Source organism: Thunnus maccoyii, chromosome 2 (assembly GCF_910596095.1).
Source record: "Thunnus maccoyii chromosome 2, fThuMac1.1, whole genome shotgun sequence".
In the NCBI taxonomy this organism is placed as follows: Eukaryota; Metazoa; Chordata; class Actinopteri; order Scombriformes; family Scombridae; genus Thunnus; species Thunnus maccoyii.
In genome coordinates, this window is record NC_056534.1 from 23,827,453 (window position 1) to 23,851,925 (window position 24,473).

General features: G+C 37.9%; 1 protein-coding gene across 1 annotated transcript; it reads left to right on the plus strand.

Annotated features, from left to right (window-relative positions):
- The first annotated feature begins 243 nt into the window (after positions 1-243).
- Positions 244-24,182, plus strand: LOC121887457. Its single transcript, XM_042398240.1, has 5 exons — positions 244-272; positions 1,024-1,163; positions 20,818-21,135; positions 22,615-22,764; positions 22,870-24,182. The coding sequence occupies exons 1-5, from the start codon at positions 244-246 to the stop codon at positions 22,899-22,901; spliced, it is 669 nt and encodes a 222-aa protein (XP_042254174.1). The 3' UTR covers positions 22,902-24,182.
- The last annotated feature ends 291 nt before the right edge of the window (positions 24,183-24,473 follow it).

Below are 24,473 nucleotides of genomic sequence, written 5' to 3' on the forward strand. Positions count from 1 at the left end.
GAATAGGCCAAAAAAACATGGGCATCTCACAATTTTAAAGCCATTATTGTGAAACATATTGTATGTATTGTGAAATACATTTTGTGCTGTGGACCAATGTAGCTATTACACATTTTGATGTGAGAGAGAAAATGACACCCTGATCATATTCTGGGTTATTAAATAATGAATTCACGATCAGAATATCAACAAATACAGATGCAAATAATGAATAAATAACATAAATGCATTCTGCCGGTAGAAATGGTTCATGAGCGTCTGAGCAGGACGCAGTATAAATACAGAATGCAGGTTTTTATTCCTTTGCAGGTGTTTGTTAAACAAGTAACAGACTGCAGAGAGGAAACAGCTACACTGGCAATCATAACTGCACCTTTATTAGTGTCAGTACAGTGCACATGTATGCAGACACAACTCCATCAAAAGTCTCTATAGCTTTTAAAGCCGTCTGACAGCTGATCAACTGTGATCAGCTGCCATCGTCATCAGAAACGGACGTCGCTTCACATGACGCTTCAGAGGAAAGGATTTCTCATTTCTCTAAAAAAAAACACTTCCTTGTTTATTTTTGTTTGCATATGGGATAGTATTATTATGTCATCTCTACTCTCTACTTTTTTTTTGCTGTTACCTTGTTATGTTGTTTTAATTTACTTTTGTTATTTTATTGTACAGCACTTTGGTCAATTCTGGTTGTTTTTAAATGTGCTTTATAAATAAACTTGATTTGATTTGATTTCCTCTCTCCTCACATTTTTTCCTTGCATCTTCATCTGGAGGGACTAAGATGCAAAGAAAAAGACACACTTCACTTTATTGCACATTAAATAATGTCATTGTTGCATCTTGTTAATGGTGTGAGGTTCCTTTATTTAAATGTAACTTTCATCACTAACAGACATCAGTTTTAAGCTGACAGCACAGCCAGTGGTTAACAAGTGTCAGAAAAGAGTGAAGCTGAGAAATCAGATAAGTAACCCCATTTTTTCTCTCTGGGAGCCGATTTCTTGTCTGTGAAAAAAGAAAGCAGAGTAGATCGGAAAACAGGAACTGGGTGTTGCAAAGGAATTTCAGACACTCCTACTTCAGTCCTCAACTGGGTGTAAACACATTGTTTCTCTGCCTGCTCCAAAAGTTCAGCTCCACTGCAAGTCGCACTGCTGGTAAGAGAAAACTGCATGAGTATTTATGGCTTTCTTGTTTGTGTTGGGTGTGCAAAAATGCAAAGCTGATGCATATTTTGGTATTTTCGAGTAAACTGCTGATCTGCAGGACTGGCTGTATGTTTGCAAAGTTCACTTCACTCTTGTATTTGTCTGCCGTTGCCAGCTGATGTCGCTTCACATGACGCTTCAGAGGAAAGGATTTCTCATTTCTCTAAAAAACACACTTCCTTGTTTATTTTTGTTTGCATATGGGATAGTATTATTATATCATCTCTACTCTATACTTTTTTTTTTGCTGTTACCTTGTTATGTTGTTTTAATTTACTTTTGTTATTTTATTGTACAGCACTTTGGTCAGTTCTGGTTGTTTTTAAATGTGCTTTATAAATAAACTTGATTTGATTTGATTTCCTCTCTCCTCACATTTTTTCCTTGCATCTTCATCTGGAGGGACTAAGATGCAAAGAAAAAGACACAAGTGAGGGAAGCTTGGATGCAATTTAAGGGAATTGGGATGAACCCATAGATATCTAGTCAGTAGAAAGAGACAGGAAATATGGGGTAGAATGAGGAACGGCCTTCCTGATCTGAACCTGTGCAGTGTTTTGAAATCATGGAATCAACCTGCTTTGCAAACAGACAATTGAAATCATTTCAATATACTAAATAGACAGAAAAGCCTACACTTTCCTGCTATGTTGGGGTGATTTTATTTATTTGATTAGCCTTCACTTTACTGCACATTAAATAATTTCTTTGTTGCATCTTGTTAATGGTGTGAGGTTCCTTTATTTAAATGTAACTTCCATCACTAACAGACATCAGTTTTAAGCTGACAGCACAGCCAGTGGTTAACAAGTGTCAGAAAAGAGTGAAGCTGAGAAAACAGATAAGTAACCCCATTTTTTCTCTCTGGGAGCCGATTTCTTGTCTGTGAAAAAAGAAAGCAGAGTAGACAGGAAAACAGGAACTGGGTGTTGCAAAGGAATTTCAGACACTCCTACTTCAGTCCTCAACTGGGTGTAAACACATTGTTTCTCTGCCTGCTCCAAAAGTTCAGCTCCACTGCAAGTCGCACTGCTGGTAAGAGGAAACTGCATGAGTATTTATGGCTTTCTTGTTTGTGTTGGGTGTGCAAAAATGCAAAGCTGATGCATATTTTGGTATTTTCGAGTAAACTGCTGATTTGCAGGACTGGCTGTATGTTTCTGTAGTGAGTAGTTGTCAGTGGACTGGACACACTGTACCAACATGCAAAGGTGCAAAGTTCACTTCACTCTTGTATTTGTCTTTTCATGTTTGGCACAATCTAAAAACTGCAGCCCGTCTGTGATATCAACACTTTGTGACATTCATTATAATCAAAACTCTCATAATCACGAGTGGCAGCTTTTGAGTTTACTTTTGGTTTTATTTCTGCTTCGTTATTTCTCAGCAAGTTGCAGGGACAGTGTGTTCCAACTTGCACAAACACTGAATATCTGTCTGTGACCAGATTGGTCATTAAGAGCTGATATGTGACTAAAAATCAAACTGTACAAACATTAGAAAATCAAGTCGAGTCACAGCATGTTTGAAATGTTGAGCAGCAGCATTCCAAAGGTGCAGCGCCTCCTCCCTCATGTTTGTTTACAGCAGCGAGCAGAACAGCAGAAGAAAGCCAGTAGTTTTATGAGTGTTTAAATTATGTGCTGGTTGTTGTAACATTGTTGTTCAGTGTTCAGTCATTAGGCTGTGGAGGCATCTGTACCTGTAGTTAATGTCTTAATGAATAATTATGCTCATTGACAGCATGTAGTTTCATCATTAGCAGCAGCCATCTGTGTTTGAGAGCAGTTCAGGTAATAAAGTCTCTAATACAGCATTCAGTATATAACATAGTACACTGAAACCCAGACATTTCTCTTCTCACTTCAACGTCTGTGAGGAAATAAAATGTGTGAGGGAAGTTTTATCATCAGGTTTTTCAAACTGTGGTCAGGAAGAAGTCCTCATCATAGCAAAGCTGGATGACATCATGAAGAAATGATATTTGATATGCAGTAGAAAAAAACATCTTTGCATCTCTCAATGTTGCCTCTAGATGGCAGCAGGTTTATACTGTATCTCTGCCCTTTAGTTGTGCAGTTAAAAGGCTCATTAATGTTTACTGGAAACATAAGCAAGCACTGAGTAGGGGAGAACGGGGTAAACAGAGCCAGTGGGTAAAATGAGCCACCCCCTTTATCTTGGTAACCATAAACGAAAGTAATCATGGGACCACAAATTAAGAAAGTATAGTTTACATTACTCAATCCATCTTGGACTCAAGCACATAGAGAGAGTGGTCAGCAAAACAGAGCAAAAAAAAAGATTTTTGCAATGCCAAGTGAATTCATCATGTTACTAAAGTTATCAGTCTTGTATCTTAATTAAAATAGATAATTTTTGGACATTATTACATGTTAATTTAAGTCAGTGTAAGCAACAAAACAAAGTCATAAACGTAGCATAAATGTGGATCTGAGCCACTGTGTGAAACAGTTTTGTCAAAATGGAGGTTGTGGGGTAAAACGTGCCAGTGATGTTGGGGCAAGTTGAGTCAATGGCTCAATTTACCCCCTAAAATTATTTTCTGATATTCTAGAGACCAGAGACATTGTTCATGTTAATGTTTGATCACTGTTACAAGTGTTACAATGTTGATGAATAAATACCTAATTGTTGACTAATGTCAAGTTTAAGCCACACACAAACATGCTGTACATACAGATGGGTGATAAATTAAAGGAAAAGCCGACATAAAGTGTCTTAGTAAGGTGTTGGGTCACCAGAACAGCTGCAGTACACCTTGGCATTGATTAGACAGTCTCTGAACTCTTCTGGAGGGATGAACACCATTCTTCAAAAAGATATTTCCTCATTTGGTGTTTTGAGGATGGTGTTGGAGAGCACTATCTAACACATCAGTCCAAAATCTATCATAGGTGTTCACATAGGTTGAGATCTGGTGACTGTGAAGGCCATAGAATATGATTCACATCATTTTCATACTCATCAAACCATTCAGTGACCCCTCGTGCCCTGTGAATATGTTTCATCATAGGATAAAGGTGATGACTCAGAACAACTTTGTATTGATTTGCAGTGACTCTAAGGGGACAAGTGGACCCAAACCATGCCAGCAAAATCCCCCCCACAGCATAACAGAGCCACCAGATCCCCTTACTGTAGACACAGTCAGTTCAGAAATACACATTTTGATTAGTGTTAAGATAGATTAGATTTGATTGACATCAAAACAACACCCATATTTTCCATAATACTTTTTCATAATCAATGAAACTATCAACTATCACAGCTCTTTATAATTGTTGTGTTTTCAGTATTCAGTCCACAGCGACCCGGCAGGCTAAACTGTGTGTTTCAGCAACCCAGAAACACTGACTTTATCTGAACTCACACAATCAACACTGCCCTCTAAAGCAAGAAGCTAGTTAGCTTGGTTTGCTAACACAAGCCTGAAAACCTAACTGTCAGTGATGTCATAGTTGGCAACAGGCTTCTTCCTGCTTCTCACATCACTTCTACCAGCAAATGTCAGAGGCATAACTCACATGTTTGTGTGATGCAACATGCATGGTGATGCATGGTTCTTGCTCAGGGTCAACAGCAATAATTGTCATGCACTAACTCACAATAGCAACGTTAACAGTGTCACAGTCACTACTTTTATCCAAAGTTAGTGAAACTTTGCCAATGAGAACACACTGCAACAGCAATATCTAACTGTGCTTTGACCTCTCCAAAGTGCTTACCACATGTTGCAACATTACCACATGCGTACAACATCTACTGAAAGGTGGGACCAGATTTATTTATTTTAGCACTAGAAGCCACAGATTTATCAGTCACTGTACTTCCTGTTTGAGGTTTTGACTGCCGCAGCTTTAATTCCATCTCTCTCAACCCTGAAGCTTTGTCTCTACTTACTTCCCGCTCATCTTGCAACAACATTGCAACCACAGAGTGGGATGATGAATCAGTCTGATAATGGGGAAGCTCATATTTTTCACTCTGATCACCAAATACAGAGCAAAGACCTTTCAGTGGCAAGCTAAGAGTAGCTGGATGTCAGTGTCTTTAACAAACCTGTCCAAATCAAACACCATGATGGCAACACAAAAACTAATTCTACATTATGTGAGCAGCAGTTCTAAACACACTCGCCTATCCAAACAATGCAGACTGCTGTGTTACCAGCTAGAAATTCAACCAGACTATAAATGGGTCAAAAGATGAGACTCTAAGCCTGCAAAGGGGTTTACACTGAAAAAGATGAATCAGTATAAACTATGAGCCACAACACAGTTACAGCTGTCAGATACAAACAAGCATAGGGCTGCGACTAATCAATTTATCATTTTCTCTATTAACCAATTAGTTGTCCCAAAGGCCAAGATGACAACCAAAGAAACCAGAAAATATTCATCTTTAGATTTTGGAATAAGAATTTTAGCATTTTTTTCTTAAAATATGACTCAAAACAATGAATCGCTGATCAATTAGTTGCTGATTAATTTAATAGTGGGCAACTAATTGATTAATCAGCTTATCATTGCACCTCCACGCTAGTATTCAAGAAGCTGTCACACCAACCAAAGTACCTTCAGTACAAATAACCCTTAAAGGAAAGTTACAGTTTATTTCAACCTGATGTATTTCCCATCAATGTGGCTACTGTGGCACTATGTCATGCTAATTTTGCTCTCTCTAGCTCCTTTATAGAGATTCTGACAATTCACAAAAAGCCACACCGTAGGATGCTCAGCAGTTTGCCCTGATGTTTGTTGTTTTGTGCAATATACGTCTTCTTTTGACTCAACCGAATTTCTATAATGGAGCAAAATTAGCATGACACATAGAGCGACAATACTTACATTTATGGGAAATACATTAGGTTAAAATAAACCTTAATTTCCCCTTAAAGGAACCAAAGAATATTCAGACCGCAAAAGCAGGACTACACAATCAGAAGGTTCACACAAGCAAAGCTGAGCACACACTACAATGGCTACTAAACTACCTGCCTCACTTTAAGTTGTGAGAGTTAAACAGGTGAAACAACTTTAATCTGAAAACCAAAAATACTTTCTACCTACAGCTCACACACACACACACACAAAGCAGGATTCACAAATGTCACTGTGTGCTACCACATGCAATTCTTATGACAGGGTTTGGACATGTCTCCTCCTAGCTCAACCAGTTCCCTACCTACCTAAGAGGGTTCACATAAGTGACTGCTAATCACATGACTGAGCTGAAGCTGTGGACAGAAAACTCCAAAATAAAACAGGGTGTAACACAATAATATAATATGCATACTGCAATATAACAGTATAAAAAGGGCCATTCAGCATCAGATATTAGATAGATTAGGTATATTTAGATGATAATACGTTTACTTGTAATGAAATACATTCTATATTTTGGCATTGGTAAAATATCTGAATACTTCCCCCACCAATGATTATTTTCACGGGTGCATGACTCGTCTGGGAACCTTGCAACTGTTTTAAATGATACTCACAGCCGGAAGGATTCTTCGCTTACTTGTCGTAGTAGTAGTAGTATGAATAAACATTAAGATTAACTTACTTATTATGAATATGTTATACCAGAGTTTCCCAACCTCCCAGGCCACAAACCATATTATTCAGCAAATAACACTTCACTAATTATGATAATTAGTGTTAAGTATCCAAAACACTAATTTATAACTACAGTAGGTCTTCAGTACACGAGGTAACAGTCTGTCATCACTGCCTCTCAGCATACAGCAATACATGAAACCTGTGAGAAGCCACTACCTGAGTGTTGCTGAGTCATCTATCTGTATTCTTATAGGCTAGTAAATAACCATAGTATAACACAGACCAAATAAAGTTTAGTTTAAGTTGTTAATGCCTGCCTATGCTCTCTTTTCTATCGTTGTCTCTTTCTCTTTGTCCCTCTCTCCTACTGAGGTCTATTTGTGTGTCGAGAGGTTAAAGAGAGATCACTTCCTGGGAGCTCTTCCTTCTTGCTGGGGCACTGGCCCTCTGTACTGCTAACATGACTGACGTGCATTGTGTCCAGCCAGAGCGTGGTTAAAGTTGCCATAATGTCTCTATTAAAGCTCATTGTGCACTTATAAACTAAGAGTGTGTAAATATCACAACACAAGTATCCTGGTAATGATTTTTACTAGATTATTACTACCTTTATAGTATATGGGTACATCCTGACTTTACTTGAAGATGACTGCTGTCATGAAGGTGAAAGCAGCACTTTATGGTCACAGAAACACCTTGATGTTGACTATACTTCATAAGATTTCAAGCTAAATCAACAGCGGCTGCTTGTTATTATACTTGTAAAGTATTCTGATCATAAAATATATTTTACTATTATAAAACATGGCATAGACAATTCTTGACTTCTTTAGGTTTTCTATTATTTCATTTGACAATATAAATTAAAGGATACTCTGTAGATTAAGACTTTGGAGACAATTGTGATGCATTAAACTACCCAAAAGTATATAAAGTGGTTAAAGCTAGTTCTCTCCCAACCAGCTACACCATTTCAGTGCTGCTTGCATGTAAATACATTCTATAATATTATATAACAGTATAATATACATAATGATATAACATAATGAATGAGGCCAAACTGCATAATGAGTATTTGCACTTTCAATAATTTAAGTGCATTCAATTATACTGCTTGTTCCAGCTGTTAGTACACATGAAGACACATCACTTACATTGTTTTGTCAAGAAGCCACAGTGCAAACAGGATAATCCACACAGATTATACGCTTTAACTGTCTCAGAGCAGCTCATGGTAGATTATCATTTATTTATGAATTTGTTACACTGTGTTATCTCCACTACAGCTGTAAACTTTGATGATATATTTCAAATTGAGCTCATACACAAAGCGTCAGTCTTGCAGATTTGACACCTCACAACAAGTTTTTTTCTAAATTATTACAACTGAAGACGGCTGTGATTCCAAAGCAAGAACAGTGGATTTGTCAAGAATTTAGGAACCACATGCTAATATTGGATGGAGAACTTTGAATAATGTTGTTTATGTCCTGCTAACCCTGAGTAAACACACCCACCAGCCTAAATCTTTCCACACCCAGACACAGCAGGCCCAAAACTTCTTTTCAGAGTAGTTGTCACATATTCACTCAGAGACTTTGTCATAAATCCTGTAGACTGATTTCCTCAGTCCAGACTACTTTTCTTTCAAATTAGGCTGCGCAGTATATCAGTAAAGTACATACTAGTTTACAACATTATATAGAATAGTTTAAATTAACTCCACCATGATGAACTACAACAGTAAACTGCTACAGTACTTACATAATAATGCATCAATCTGAATAATTCAATAATAAAATATGATAGTATAACACTTAGATGCCATATCCAGTGTAATATTTATTTTTATTAGAATTTTAACTAACTTTAGTTGATAATACTTATGTACATTTACTTAAGTAGCAGGTTTACTTGTAATGGAGTCTTTCTTCATTGTGGTATTGCTACTTTTGGGTCAAGGATATAAATACTTCTTTCACAATTGAACCATAATGCACACTGCAGTTGTGTAGTTTGAAAATGCTGCTAGCTATAGTCAATCACAGGACAATGAGCAGTTGAATTATTTAGTAAGAAAAAATTCAATATTTGCTCACAAATTATGACAATATATTGGATACTTGACTATTTCAAATCAATGGTAGGGTTTATCATGCTCTTTGATAAATAGTCCTGGACTCATGGTTACATTTTGTCCATTTAAGATATATTCAAAAAGTAAATGGCACTATTATTAATCCTGCAAGATCAAAACCACAACAACTTAGCTATGCTCACACAATCTCACACAATCTCAATTATATACAGTGGATACATTCTTTCCTATTCATTTGCCCTTATCTGACAATCTCGCCTTTGTTGACTCTTTAATAGATATATCTCTGCAAGAGAATAAACATGAAATCTCTTTATGTTCATGTTACTGCACAAGGATGATGAGTCACTCAAGCACAGAACTGGTGCAGAAATAGTCACATATGCCACATATCATGTGATATGCCAGTTGGGCTGAACTGAGTTGTATCTATTTTAAAATTCTATTATCAAAACATGCAAAGTGTGTGCTCCACTATGTTCTCACAGTCAGTATTTATTGTTCCAAAATTCTAAAAAAAAATGTCTTATGTTGTGTGGATTTTAGTTTGATCTACTTTGTAACAGAGTCTGTGAGTTTCTATCTAATGCTACAAGTGAACGTGTTTAATGTCACATGGCATACATTATCTCTGTCTATGACTAAGAGTAGAACATTCATGTACTCCCTCAGAGTTAAAAAAACAATAGCACACCAATTAACACACCAATAGATAACAAATAATTATGAGGATCAGTGCAGGCTCATGTCAGGTCAGGTCAGGTCACAGTTGTAATTGTCTGTGTAAGAAGCACAGAGACACACAGCATATTTCAGCTCAGTACAAACAGGGTGTACTTATTGCACAATCACTGTTTCCTACCACAGCACATGTGTGATATGATCACCATTCCTGGAGGAACGTAACTTTGTTTGTTTTTTCACAGAAAACTGTGGGCTGATGTAACATTTTAAAAGCTAAACAGTAAGGAAGTGACAAGACCCTGCTAGATTTACTCATACTTTTACTCATGACTCATGCAACACTGGCTGCAGCACAATGCACTGAGCGCAAACAGGGAAGAGAAAGGCCTCTATTTTTTTTTCTTTTTCTTTTTCAAGATTTCAAGATTTAGATTTTTATTTTGTTGTGTATTTTCATACACAAAAAATGAAATGCTGTTCTTCCCAGCCAACAGCAGTGCAACAACAACAGAAAGGATAAAGATATACTGTATATATATATATATATATATATATATATATAAATTCCCTTATAAACATATAAGAGAAAAAAAGAACAAGCAGTTAGCAGCACAGTGCATTAAAGTGCATTTAGAGAGAAAAGTACATGTCTCAGTTGGATGTAGACAGCTCTTGCATATCAACGAGTAACCAGCACTGATAGGGGGGTTATATTATCCATTTTGCTATCAGGAGAACATTAGGCAACAGGAACTGCTGGATGTTTCCTCTGCGGTGCAGCTCCAGGCAAGGCCTTGGTCTCCTTTGGAGGTGTGCTAACAGTTTGCTATTTTCCTGACTTTGAAACTGCGCGTCTGTGTGGTATTCCAGTGACCAGCGCACAGCGCATGGTGTACAGGTGGAAGGTTCATTCAAATCAAGAAGTGCAAAGCCAGTTGATGTATTTTGGTTTGGAATTTGGTCCTAGACGTTGTGTTGAAAATAGACGTCTCAGAACCACATGTTACTGGCGCAACCTAAATGTGCTGCTGTTTTGATGATTTTATCAATAAGAGCAAAATGACTACTTGCTACAAACGTGCCCAGTAATGGATTATTGCTTGAAATATAAATAATATTATTTAAATCAAACACTGTCCAAACGGCTCAGAAAATAAGCTATGCTGTTAAAGCAGGAAGGTCAGAAAAACAGTTTAATATAAATGAATGTGCTAATGAGTGCCATTACACTCGGTTGTTCACTGTTTGCCTTCATTAAACACCTGATGTCACCGGGCTGCTAAAGTATAATAACACCGTCTTCAACACAGAACAGACTGGTGGGTTATAAGTTTATTTTGTGCTTTTTTATGAAGGAGATTTTGGGTTAGAAGGGCTCATCAAAGCCTCTTTTCCATCAAAGCCTCTTCTTTTTTTCTTTTCTTCTTTCTTTTTTTTTTGAGCAAAAATAGCCCTCCATGTTTTTCTTGAAACCTGAAGCAAATAGGGTGACCAGAAAAAAGTCAAAACTCTAAAGCTAAAATTTATTGATTTTGTTCATGAAGTCAACTGTATGTCATTAGGAAAAAGAAACACAATGACTGTGTTGTATGTAACAGTATGTGAATTATCCATTACATAAAATTCATTTTATTTTATTCATCAGTGTGGTGCCTATCACATCTGTCTACGTAGTAGTCGTAGAGCTAAACCAAATACATCAACGGACAGTAACGTGGACAGTAACATATGTCAGTATGACTGACTCCAGTTTTGAAATACTGACCTTTGACCTTGGTCCATGTTTGAAGGCTTATAATTCTGCAACAAAAGGGGCTTCAGACATGGGACCAACTGTTATAGAGAGCTCTCCACCTCAGCTACCATGTGAGTAACAACTGGGGGTGCTGTCAAATATGGGTAAAATATGGTTAAAATTAATTTTCACCCTTTTAAAAATTAGATATTTAAAATCTGATTACACAAATGTATTTACCATCCCCTTAAACTCCTCAATGTACTCTCAATTCAGTATCTACAACTTCCAATTCTAGGAAAAATGCTAATATTTTTTAAAACTACAATTCCGTAGAGCCGCACCATGCAGCTTCATACATATCAGCAACACAGTTGTAGTTCTTCAGGGTTTGCAAAGTAAGGTTGTAAAATAACAATGTGAAAGATATCTACTATATCAATTGAATACATCAAATATCTAGGTACTTTAAAATCTACGTTTTTTATTGAAAGAACATCATCAAACAGTTACATAAAATAACACAAATAACATAACAGCTCAGATAACTACACAATGCGAAGACAATGATTCAAACAACATGCAACTACATGGTCTCAGTGATAGCAGCATCCATAGCAACCACCATAGCAACCACCATAGCAACAATAGAAAGCCTGGAAAAATCTTCATAATAACTGAAACTAAATATCATGTACATTCACTGAACAAAGCTTATAAAATAAAGAAGAAAATAAAATGCTGAAACTATCTTGAAATAATGCATTTTTGCATTTAAATATATACCCTGGTTTTACTGTCAGAGATGGAAAAGGTAAATAGGCCATGGACCCATGTTTTACATTCCTAGTGTCTGGCAGAAAGGCTCTTGTGGTATGCTAGGGACATCCACACACACACACCTGGGATGCCAGGTTCTCTCAGGCTCTGTCTTACACTCACTGCCCAAACAAATACCACGCCAAGAGGAAGACACAACACTGCTCTTTGACAAAATCCAGCTACAGGCTGTATTGATGTTCTATTTGTTGCCCAAACCTTTTTGTATGTAGAATTCAGGCCTTTGAGTTTATTTAATAGCCATCAGACAGCAGGATTGGTACGGCCGTCTCCAATTCCCATCATGCACGTGGCACAGTGTTGTTAACGTCATAAATTGTTTAAACCTCCAACATAGTGTCAGGATCAGTGGCATCTTTAGGACCAATCATTCAGGGCTCTGTTTGGTCCTGGAACTCTATGTGACCAGGTATTGGGGATTTAACTATCTCAGACAGTTATTTTGACCCATAAAAACACAGAGAAGGAAACAGCAGAGACCATGTTTCCAAGGGTAAAACATGTGTTTTTACACTATTTAGACAATAATTAATTATTATATCATTTAGACAATAAAACTGTAAGCGAATGTCAGACAGGGCAATAGCTAAAATACAGAGGCACTGTGTACACTATAACTACTAGACAGGGTGAAGGTGGCTGTCTATCAAGCTGGGGAAAATTTAGGGAAGACCCACCCTAGACCAGTGCAACAGGAAGTTGGTAACATCACACACACAATCACACATACACACAAACATACAAAACTAAAGATAAATGTGCAAAGTGCAAAGACAACCCTGCAATAAAAGGAGTTTTCTTATCAGCATACTAGGCCCTGGCTTGAACAGGACCATGACCTTTTCCTGGATTAAGTTCTGGCCAAAGACACAGAAAGAGGATACAGATTAGGGCGGGCATATGGGAAGTACACACACAAACCAACAAAGAAACCAAAAAACTTTCTTAAAACCAGCACAGAAATAAAATACATGAAGGCAAAACCTAGGCAAAACAGCAGTCAGCACTGTAAGAAAAGACCAACTGAGGTCTGGACCGGATGTATCAAGCATCTCAGAAACACTCAGGCTGAGAGTTAACCTTGACTTACATGACTAGGACCATGTATGAAATGCTAGAGGGCTTTTAATTTGAAACGATGGATACAGGAAGTGGTGACACATGGCAACCAAGCCCCCAGGAAGTGCGCCGAAAACTCCTCACGTATCCAAAAACGCCAGAGCAAATTTCCAAAAAGGCGTTATTTGGATAAACTGACATATTGGGAAAGTAAATGGTTACTTTCTCGCCCGAAAAATAATTAAAATTAAATAAAGTGAAATATCAACAGTCCTGCCGGTTGGTGCGAAATGCATTCTGGGATATTTGGCTGCCCCAAGCTTTGGTGGCCTTTGGCTGACCAATGGTGTAACTTCATCAGTCAGTCAGTGACTCAATGACAGACAGACATACAACATAGCTCCACCATCTGTAACTCCAAACAAATGACTGAATGAATTTAAATAAATAAACCCTTGATGTGTGTGAATGCAGCTTGTTTTTCCATAATTTCACGCTGAGTAGTGGGGGAATAAATAAATCTGTGGCTCAAAGTTTGATTCATAACTGCAGAAACTTGACAGACTCTAATCATCACTGTGTCAAAGCTACATTTTCTCTGTTGCTGTGGTTTCAAGGACTTTTCATGGTGATCACATATGCTGTTTTTTGCACTTCTCACAAGGTCTGTCAAACAATGATTTAATTTCTGCCAAAACAGCATATTTTAATAACTTTCCCAAAATTGCCTGGATAAAGCAAAGTGGTAAAACATCAGACCTGATAGGGTCAACTATGTGTCACACAACTGAATTTCTCATTTCCTCCCTTTCCTTTCCTTCTTCTTCCTTCCCTCCTGCAGCCATTATGCGTAGGTGTAGTGGATGTAATTGGGGTTTCCTTTCTTTCCTGTGTGGAGATTGAATAGAACAAGTCCCACAAGACCTTTACTGGTTACACTGAAAATCTTTGGGCTTTGAAGTGCATAGGAGAGGAAACCTTTGTTTCAGAAATGCTGGGTGATTGTGGGTTTTTGAACCACAGTCAAAACTACCAGTTGCAGGGCTGTTTAGCGCACATCAAACCTTGAAGGGCACTGCCATCTATACTTAAATACTGATTAGTGAGATAAGTTGCACTCAGCCACAATCATCAGTTTTCCCCAGCAGCCATGGCTTTCTCACTAAAGTAAAGTTAAGACGTGCTTAAGCTGCCACACACATGATTATACACACTATGGTTTGACAAACCACATGATTTGTGTTGTTGCTTTGTGTTCTTCTATTGTCAAACTGCCATTCCTCCGAACAGCTGACACAGTGTCAACAGGTGAAGCAGTGAGCAGATAAGCTGAAACACAAGTTAAAGCCTGACACATTGTGTGCCACACCCATGTAAACTCCTCTAATTCTCTCTGAAAGAGGAAATGTTTTGATAGGTAATCACAAGAGGGAACACAACATAAACTTGAGCACCTTCTGTACATACTCAATATACACGGTATGTATATACTGAATGTGGACAGGATTACTACTAACAGCAATTAAAGCTATACAGCAATTGATTCATCAAGTGTCTCATCCAGTTTTTAACCTGCACAAGGCAACAGTTCAGTTTTCTCAGTCTCAATCTCAGTCTTCATTCAAAGGTTTTGGTAGCGTCTTTGTAATGGGTTTTATAAGCATTTGTCCCATTTCTCATTAAACTCTGATTGTTGTATAATTCTGTTATATTCTCAAAACATGTGTGAGTCTTTCCACATCAAATATCACACCAACAGTGTCCGACCAGTGTCTCAAAGTAGGGAGGTTCTCTTTACACCATTTCCTGGTGATTGCCTTCTTCGTTACCACTAACAGAACTTTCAGATATCAGTGAATATTTTCCACACATGTCTTTGGTAATTCATAACTTAATATCACTTTCAACTCTACCTATACATTTTTTTTTTGTTATTTTCATACATTCCCAGAAAACATGAGTGTGATCTGCATTTTTCTCTCCACATGTCCTCCGGCATGTCTTGGGAGTAGTTCAGTCTGTTTTTGATGAACACCATTTGTTTCCAACTATCTAAAAGTACTTCATACATACTCCCTTAGCTAAACCTCTTTTTTTAAAAACAGGCTGCTGTAATTTGTGTTATCAAGACTCAAAAACACTGGTTTGATCACATTACACCTATTTGTATATCTGCAGAATATCCTCAGGAATGTGGGGCAGTTTTGTTTGACTCATATGGGAGACTGGAGTTTGCATCACAGACCTGCAGATGATGGTTTCCTCTTTATTAATTGTTACCACGATTGAGTGTGTGAGGTCCCTAAACCTAACCAAACCTTGACTGTCATTTATTTGCCATAACTATGAACATATATTGTTGAAAGGACTTTTGCATTGTATATAATCAAGGGTTTTTCAGAAATTGTCCAATACTGACTCTTGTTAGGTGATCGGGTTGCTGTGTGCATGTTAAAGCAAGTTTTTTCTTCATTAATCGTATGTAGCACAGAATAAACTACCACAGTCATGATAGCTTTGACATTTACTAAAGGGAAAAGTGACTCAGTCAGTAAGTAAAGTAAATGTGGTTATGTAAAATTATATTTTAGGATCAGAGCTAACACTATTGTGTCCTACCTTGGACTTGTCTAGCAGCACCGTAATACCCTTGTTATCAACAGACATACAGCATATGTCAGGAAATGTACAATAAGTAACAATAACTTGTCAAACAAGTTTTTCCAAGACACTGATAATAGTACCCCTAATGCAAATAACAACTGTACTGGAAGAAATGATCAGTTATCGCTGATGGTCTGACTGGCTGATATAACATTTCATTTGGTGTAGAAAATCTTCCTTGAGAATTTATGTTGAGATGGTATATACATTAAGTTTGGGGTAGATTTGTCTCAAGAATTGGCTTATTTCTTATGACACTCAATTTGTACTGACAATTATAAGAGACATTGAGAGGATACGAGTAGGTAGTAAAGGTAAAGGTAGTTTTCATGTGAAAGGGTGAGCTAATTGAAGCACATAGTAATATGTACACCAGCAAAAACTAGTTTTGATGATAGTTGTGGTGAAAGAAAACCAGGCTTTCCACATTTCTTGACAGTGATCTTAGACTCTTTAAGAGGTTTGAATATAAAGATAAATGGAAAAAGGGGAAGACCATGGGAGGGTGTGGATGCTACAGTGTGCCTAACACTCCCAGTTGATAAAAGGAGGTTGGACTCCAAGTCCCTCCTCACACGGGACAGGCAGCGCTGCTCAGCAGTCTTTCATTGTCTCAACTATCTGCTGTGCAGAAGTCAGTGAGGCTCTACACCGCAATGCTTTGCAACATTATTATGTTGATGGCAGCTTTATGTGAGTGGCATACTGAACTTTTGTATTATTATCATCAAATGATCTTCTGTCATTATGTCATTCGTGTTTGATAAAAGCTGATAACTTGTGAACTCAGATAGTTGTAGAAACTCTGCTTCATGTGATGAGGCAGTTCTTTGTTTGACTGCAGTTTTAGGACTTATATAAGAATTGCAACTTCCAGGTTTGCTTAAATGCAATGTCTGTTTTGGTTCACTCTCAGCGCTCTCATAATGTGGTTTTTGGCTGCAGCAGGCAGCTGTTGTCAGAAAAAAAGCTCTATAAACCCACTGTACACTACCTGCTCAGCACCAAATGGCAAACATACACAGTTAGCTGTAGACTAGCTGGTGAACATTTAGCAGCTAAAGAGCCAGATATTTCCCTCAGGAGTTGATAGAGAGCAAAAACAGCTGAAACAAAGTAATGTTAGACTTACATTCACCAGGTGGACAGAAACACGACTCCAAATGAATAATAATGTTATTTTATAACTGTTGGATATGGAAATAAGCAGTGAAACATATCAGCTTAAAAGGTGATATGTCCATGTTCACAACTTGTTTCTGATGCTCCCAAGACACCAAAACCTCAGTTCAGTCAGCCAACTCACATGGAGTAGGTTATTATTTAAATGTAGAATATGTTCAGCATTAGTGTTTGGTGTCTAGGCTCTGACTTCGTCACTCCCCAACAGTGAAACAAGGAAATATTGTTCTCACATAGGGAGTGAGGAGCAGTGCTACTAACTTCTTCCCTAAGGGAAGATAGACTCAGAGCCTACAGGTGGATGCTGGGGTGGAGGTGGGCTTTTGAAATGCTTCATGAGCGGCAGCAGCAGCAAAGTGTGAGTAAACTTACAGCTTAAATACACCACCATGATTATAAGGGTACGTTGGATATATGTTACAGTGAGGAGAGTATGGCATGTGGGTGGAGCAGCAGCTGGAGTTGGGCTGTCTGAACTAGCTCACAGGCATCACTTCATTTAATGCAGGTTTAAAGACTTCCTGAGCTCTCTTGAATTTACTCAGACGTTTGCAATCAGCAATTAATGTGAAGAGTTTTTTACTTTAATATTTCACCTAGTTCAAAATGTAGCCTTTAGCAGTTTGGGTTATGGAAATTAGGATTAAAGCTAACACTATTGTGTTTTACCTTGGGCTTGTCAAGCAGCACCATAATACATGTTATAAACAGACATACAGTATATGACAAGACAGTAAATGGATTCAAGTTTGGAAGAAATGGCAGACAACAAAATTCAATTATCTCAATGACTGAACAGTTTGTTTACTTTCTGTTATCGTGCCATTATCTTTGTTCTGACTAGCTGATAGACCAACATTTCTTTTGGTGTAGGAAAAATCCTGCATTCATATTTTACTGGTTTATACATTAAAGTGAGTGTGTTTCTTTCTTTAAGAGGTTTGGATATTGAGATAAAAGGAAAAAAGGGAAGACCATGGTTGGGTGTGGTCAGATACAGATGCTGCTTTACAGACACTTCCCTCACACTTGATGGGAAACAGCCATTCTCTCACTTTTATATATTTTCTGTATATTCATCAGTACAGAGACAGACATTCTGTCAGGCATCCATGACAGACTTTTGGCCATTTAACTAAACATTGATTGAGAATGCAAACTCAAGAGATGAAAATAGATTGTGTGTTTTGTTTTAGGTTTTTTGACCCAATATCAAAGAGCTCTCTCTCACATTTAGCTGTGCTTGCGGTTGAAGTATTAGCTGTTTGTCTGTTTCAACAGTTCTTTACTTGATGATTGATTGATTTTCTCTCTCTGAAGTCTTGGATTACATATTTTAAAACCATCACAGATTTCTCTCCCTTCATGCTCTCCATAGATCAACAGCCCTGGAGTGTTCCAGGTGTTGTACAGTATGACAGCCTGTTGACCTTTCTTTTAGCTTATGTTTTACCTCACTGAAAGTCCATAACAACAGCTCAACTATCCATTGATGGTGTGGTCTGTGTGTCTCCTTCATTGGGGTTTTATCAAAATAATCATCAAACTTTCCTGCCCCTCCAGGAAGCATCCAAACACACACACACACACACACATGCATGCACACAGAGAGGAAGACAAAAACACACATGTATTAAGAAATAGACTCTATGAGTCAGTGGTCATGTTCACTTGCTTGCCTGCTTCCACCCCCCAATTATTTAAGTAAGAAAGCAGCTTGAAGATCCTCAATGACTTGTTTAAGATGGAGAGTGTTTTACTGTGCAGATTATGGGTCATAGTGGTATAATAATTATTTTTTTGTTCTTGTTGAAATGAGGGCGGAAAGCTGACTCACACACACACTTCCCTTTCCAAACACCATCTTATATTGACATGCAAACAGACCACAGACTCTATTGTAGATCCTTTCACATTTCCTGTAGATCCCACCTACAGGAAATGTTACTTCACTCTAATGAACTGATGCTGGGTTTTTTTCTAAGACAGGCACAAGAATGCACACACACTTCCTATTAACATTTTGTCCAGCATAGAAGAGGCATTGCAAGAGGAAGAGGAGTGTATGAATGATGAAGAGTGTGTCTTCTCAAAAAGCCATCAGAGCTGTTCAGGCCTGAGAGAATTTCTCTTTTTAGTGTTTTGAAGTGTTCTGCACTGGAGAGGAAATTAGCCTTTAACACGTTATTGCTACTTATGCACACAAACACACACACGCTCAAAATAAGAGTATAAGACAGTATTAGCAGTTTCATCTTTTCATCTTCATTTTTCATTTTATTTAAGATTCTTACACCTCTGCAACTGTGGGGGTCTTCAGGGAGTAGTTGACACAGGTTCAACATAATCTCCAATTTAGCATTTTTCTTGTTAGTTTTGTTCAGTTGAATCTAGATTATGTGTTTCAGTCTAACGTACTGTGGGAAATGGAGACCTCCCATCTGTACTCTAAACAGAAAGAAACAGGCAGAGTGTTTATTTTCAGCTATTTTATACATTTCAGGGGTAAAAATATTGTTAAATGAAATTAGTCATCATTTTGAAATGTCAGAGGGAATCTTCAGTTCAACGTAGCCTGAACAGACTCCAAATTGCCTTGGTGAGTTAAAAGGGTGGGAAAGGACACAAGAGTTTCGAGAAACACACGTGCAGTCATTTTTCACCAAAGACAGACTACTGAGGAAGGAAGGAGAGTTAAGGGAGAGAGTGAGTGAGTGAGAGAGTGAGAGAGAGAGCAGGCAGGGTTTAGTATCTGCACAGTGTGTTGGGATCATAAAGGCTGGCGGCTTCAGTCAGTTCACTTGTGTCTGTTGGCTGCTGCTTTGCTGTTTGACTCAGTTTGGGAAATCAGTCTCTTTATGCTACAATGTATTGCAAGATGACATGGTTGATGACAGCTGTTATGTGTGAGTACTGAACCTTTCTTCCCATTATAACATAATCTCTGTTGCTTTATTCAAAGACAAGCTGGTAACAGCTGATTCAGTGTAGAAAGCAGCAAAACAGCGTTTATTAGATTATTTCAGCCAGTTTCAGAGAATACTGTAAATGGCTGTGTATGCAGAGTGTTGTGTGTGTGTGTGTGAGAGCATGTCTGATATCAGTGGAGGTTTATAAAAATGTGTGTATCAATTAAACATGCTCCTGATTGAAAGTCTTCTTAACTACAGACTCTTACTGTCCTGTGTGTTAGTGAAGCTGAGCAGGTTTTGTGCTGCTCCAGCCACATGTGGAAGTCAAAGTCAGGGTAGAGGAATCAAGTGCATTCCTGTGTGACTCGTGTCTCAACAACAGCAGCAACAAGTAGATTCTGCTTGTAATGTTCCTGTCCAAAGACACTGTTAAAGACACTTCACACACACACAGTCAATGGCAGAATAACTCTTTCAGCATGACAAATGTAACTGTGCTCTCAGTTGTAATTGAGAATAAACACAGATAAAAGGTTCACCCATGAAGGCAAAGAAGAAGGAGAATGTTCTTCTCTGTTCTTATTATTTGGTTTTGTACAGCAGCAGCATTGTGTGTCCAGTTTCTTTTTAGGACAACTCTCATCTTTACCCTGCTGTCACCTCTCTCTCTCAAATTCAAATAAGCTTTATTGGCATGACAGACCAGAAAACTTGCCAACACAGTACAGAAAATGATTAACATTGACAGATGATTAGCAAAAAACATACAATAATACGAAAATATCAACAATCATCTCTCTCTCTCTCTCTCTCTCTCTCTCTCTCTCTCTCTCTCTCTCAGTGGGGCTCGCTCTACCAGGTGGACAGGGTGAGACTGTAACAGTGACAGGGAAGGCTGGAGACCACATCACTCTGCAGACTGGAGTCACTGGACTACACGGTGATTATCAGATCATCTGGTCTACTGGTGAAGAGCGGCGTGTGATAGTGCACTTTGATGAAGGCAACCTGATACTGAACACATCAGAGAGATTCCACCTGGACATAAAGACTGGATCTCTCACCATCAGGTCCCTCAGCATCAACGACACCGGACTTTATGAGGGACAGATCATCAATGGAAACGGCTCACAGCACAGCTTTAACCTGACTGTTGTGGGTGAGTGTTTGGAGACTTTAATATAAAGCAGAAGATCATCCTGAGAATGTGAGTGTTTGTGTCTAAGTAGCAGGAGCAGAAAATCTCTAAAACAGCATGATGACTGTCCTGGTGGCTGCGCAGACTAAAGATTTCCAGATTCTGGTGATATTTTTTAAACCAACAACATTTTTATGAACAGACTGCAGGTTAAGATAAATACAGAGGCCTGGAAGGGACATTCTCCGCAGCAACAACAAAAAACTTTCACTCTTGAGAATGAAATCATGATCCTGACAAATGATAAATGACCATTTTGGCAGGAAAACTCTACGTATTTTGTGTATGTGGGGAGATGGAGACTGTATGTATGCAAAAGCGTGTGTGTGCTTCCAGCCTGGTCGCCAGAATAAAACGTTGGCATTGTACGTTTCTGCAAACCACAGAAACCTTGAATATCTACGTTTCAACACATGTAATTCGAAGCATGTTAACATTTCAACAAAACATACTATATCAACATTTTGACAAAACATGGCATATTTACATTTCAACAATACGTATCATATCTAAATGTCAACAAAACATATCATCTCAACATTTCTAAAGTGACGTAGATAACATGCAATCTACATGAGCTGACTTTCCTATATAGGAGGAGGAGAGGCTGGTTGATGGTTGGTAAGTTTGTTGGCAGCAAGTTGGAAATCAGCAGAGAACACGGTTAGAGACCACCTCAAAACCAATTCCCGCTTCCCATTTCAACCGACAAAAGCAGGTGTTTTTAGCGAGACGTCAGGACATTTGCAGCCGTTTTTCTGGGGAGAAAACCAGGTGTTTTTAGTGAGACATCGGCCGTTTTTATTTTATTTTTTATTTTATTTTAACCCAAACCATGATCTTTCCCTAACCCTAACCAAGTGGTCTTTGTGCCTAAACCTAAGCAGACCTTAACCACAGCGTTGTCACATCATAAATTACACCATTATTCAACGAATATAAATGTTAATATGCTACGTTTGTAGAAATGTTGATATGATACGTATTACATGTGTTGAAACATAGATATTCAACATTTCTGTGGTTTGCAGAAATGTTCAGTGCCAACGTTTTGTTCTAGCGATTGGGTAGGGTTGAATGAACAGACTGCAGGTTAAGATAAATACAGAGGCCTGGAAGGGACATAGTGGGGAAAAAAATACCAATTTTACTTGTTTCTCCGCAGCAACAACAAAAAACTTTCACTCTAAATCCTTGAGAATGAAATCATGATCTTGACAAATGATAAATGACCATTTTGGCAGGAAAACTTTAGGTATTTTGTGTGTGTGGGGAGGCTGTGTGTACGTAAAAGTGTGTGAGTGCATCAGGAACAACATATGATATACGTGTGTTTCATCATTACTGCTTCCACTATATACCTGCACATACACACATTTTGTTCACCTCAGTCCCATAGCTGCTAATGAAGCTCATTGTCTCATGTTGTCTGTTTCACAGAGGCTGATCCCATCAAACCAACTGATGCACCTCTAGATAACATCACTGCTTACCAGAGGAAGTACCTGGCAACTGCTTTATCAGTTGTGTTATTTGTTCTTGTCTGCATTGTGCTGCTCCTCTGTGCATCCAGACAGAAGAACATTAAAGGTCAGTATTAACAGAGTTCTGATCTTCATATAAGTTTAGAAGCTGTGTTGTGTATCATCAACAGAATCACCAGCAGTGGGATCTCATGTTTTCTCTTCTCCACAGGAAATTGTCGGTGTAACAGTGAGGTCGTCTGATGTCAGAGGATAAAAGAGGATCCTAGATGAACTATTTCGTAGGAAAAGCACCAATAATAGAACTTCCATCATGTCTTTATGGTGCTATACAGGATATGATTAACAGTAACTAGGATATCCTTTAGAGTGAGTCTTCACTTTGCATTCTTTTCATTCAGAAGTCCCTCTCTGGTGCACTGCTATTCATATACCAGCATGTAAGAGATGTGGTTCATGGCTGGAGAGCAGTCTGTTATCTTTATTTCTAGACTTTTTTGACACTGCCTCAAAACTAAAACACAGCCAATTTTTACTGACACTTCAAATTAATCTATTTGATAACTCCAACACCACTTTTGTCTTCTCTAGACTTGAATGTGTATGTGGTGTATATGAGACAAGCAGTGAGAGCAGACAGACCATCCACTGAGTCACTGCTACATTAAGCTCATAATCACCAAGCTACAAGGTCACTGAGGTCACTCTCAACACTGTTATAGGTGGTGATGAGCTGAGAAGACTACTGACTCAATTATGATATTAATTTATAAATTAATTAGATTAAATGCTGGTCATTTATTCTTGGTTATTATATCAAATTTAAATTAAAAGCTTGTTTTTGTTTTCTTTCTATTTACAGAGTTTTTCCTCCTTTTGTTTTGGTTTTGTTGTCCCTTTACTTATGTGTGTCTGGCCATGTGCCCCAATAAAGACTTTTAACTTTCTTACTTTAACAAAGCAGTGTGTTTAGTTTCTTGAGGGAATGTTTTCCATTTCTTATGGACAGAAGGTGGGACAAATCACATATTTAATATCTCGATCTGCATATTTACCTTGTTGGTGCTGTAGCTTTTCTGTTAATCTGATTCAATGAAGACATGTTGAAAGTGGTACAGCAGTGTTAGTGAAACTAATCAGTTTGCCAGCGCCAACTTTTAGAGAAAAAGCACTCAAAATCTTTTTTAAACTGAGGACCAACATGTAAAATAACAAAATATGCAGCACATTTTCAGAGTGAAGAATGTGTCTGTACAATTAAACCAGCTGTTAGCCTTTTTACTGTAATGTTAAATGTGATGTTTGTGCTTTCATGAATGTAGAATTTAATCTCTGTCATAATCATTTTAAAGTCTATGTTTATGAATTAGATTTTCATTTCAACCAAACCATAATCAGTGAAAGCAATAATGTCAGTAAATAGTGAAACATATTGACATATGTAACATGCCTGTTAATTTCCTGGAGTCAAGGGTGACGTCTTCAAATGTCTTGTTTTGTCTAAAAGTCAGTCCTAAACTCAAAGATGTTCAGTTTATGATCATGTTTGACAAAGAAAAGCATTAAATTGTCACATTTGAGATGCTGAAACCATTTTTGCTTAAAATGACCTATTAAGATCATTGCAGCTCTACATACTTTATCGCTAGTTTCTCCCACCATTAAATAATGATGAATGATGAAAAGCCTTTTTAATTTCAGGTCAAACATTTCTCATCTAACAATACACTTACACATTTTACACATTTTCATCAAATAAACACATGTGTTGTGTTGTTGTGATGTTACAGTAATCAGTGTCATTTCTGCTGCGTT

Bases quoted from the DNA above. Each gene is read 5' to 3' on its own strand.
- LOC121887457 (XM_042398240.1), top strand. From the start codon at position 244: ATGGTTCATGAGCGTCTGAGCAGGACGCA. The intron at 273-1,023 runs GTATAAATACAG...CTGTGAAAAAAG, and splicing joins GAGCGTCTGAGCAGGACGCA to AAAGCAGAGTAGATCGGAAA. The intron at 1,164-20,817 runs GTAAGAGAAAAC...TCTCTCTCTCAG, and splicing joins CACTGCAAGTCGCACTGCTG to TGGGGCTCGCTCTACCAGGT.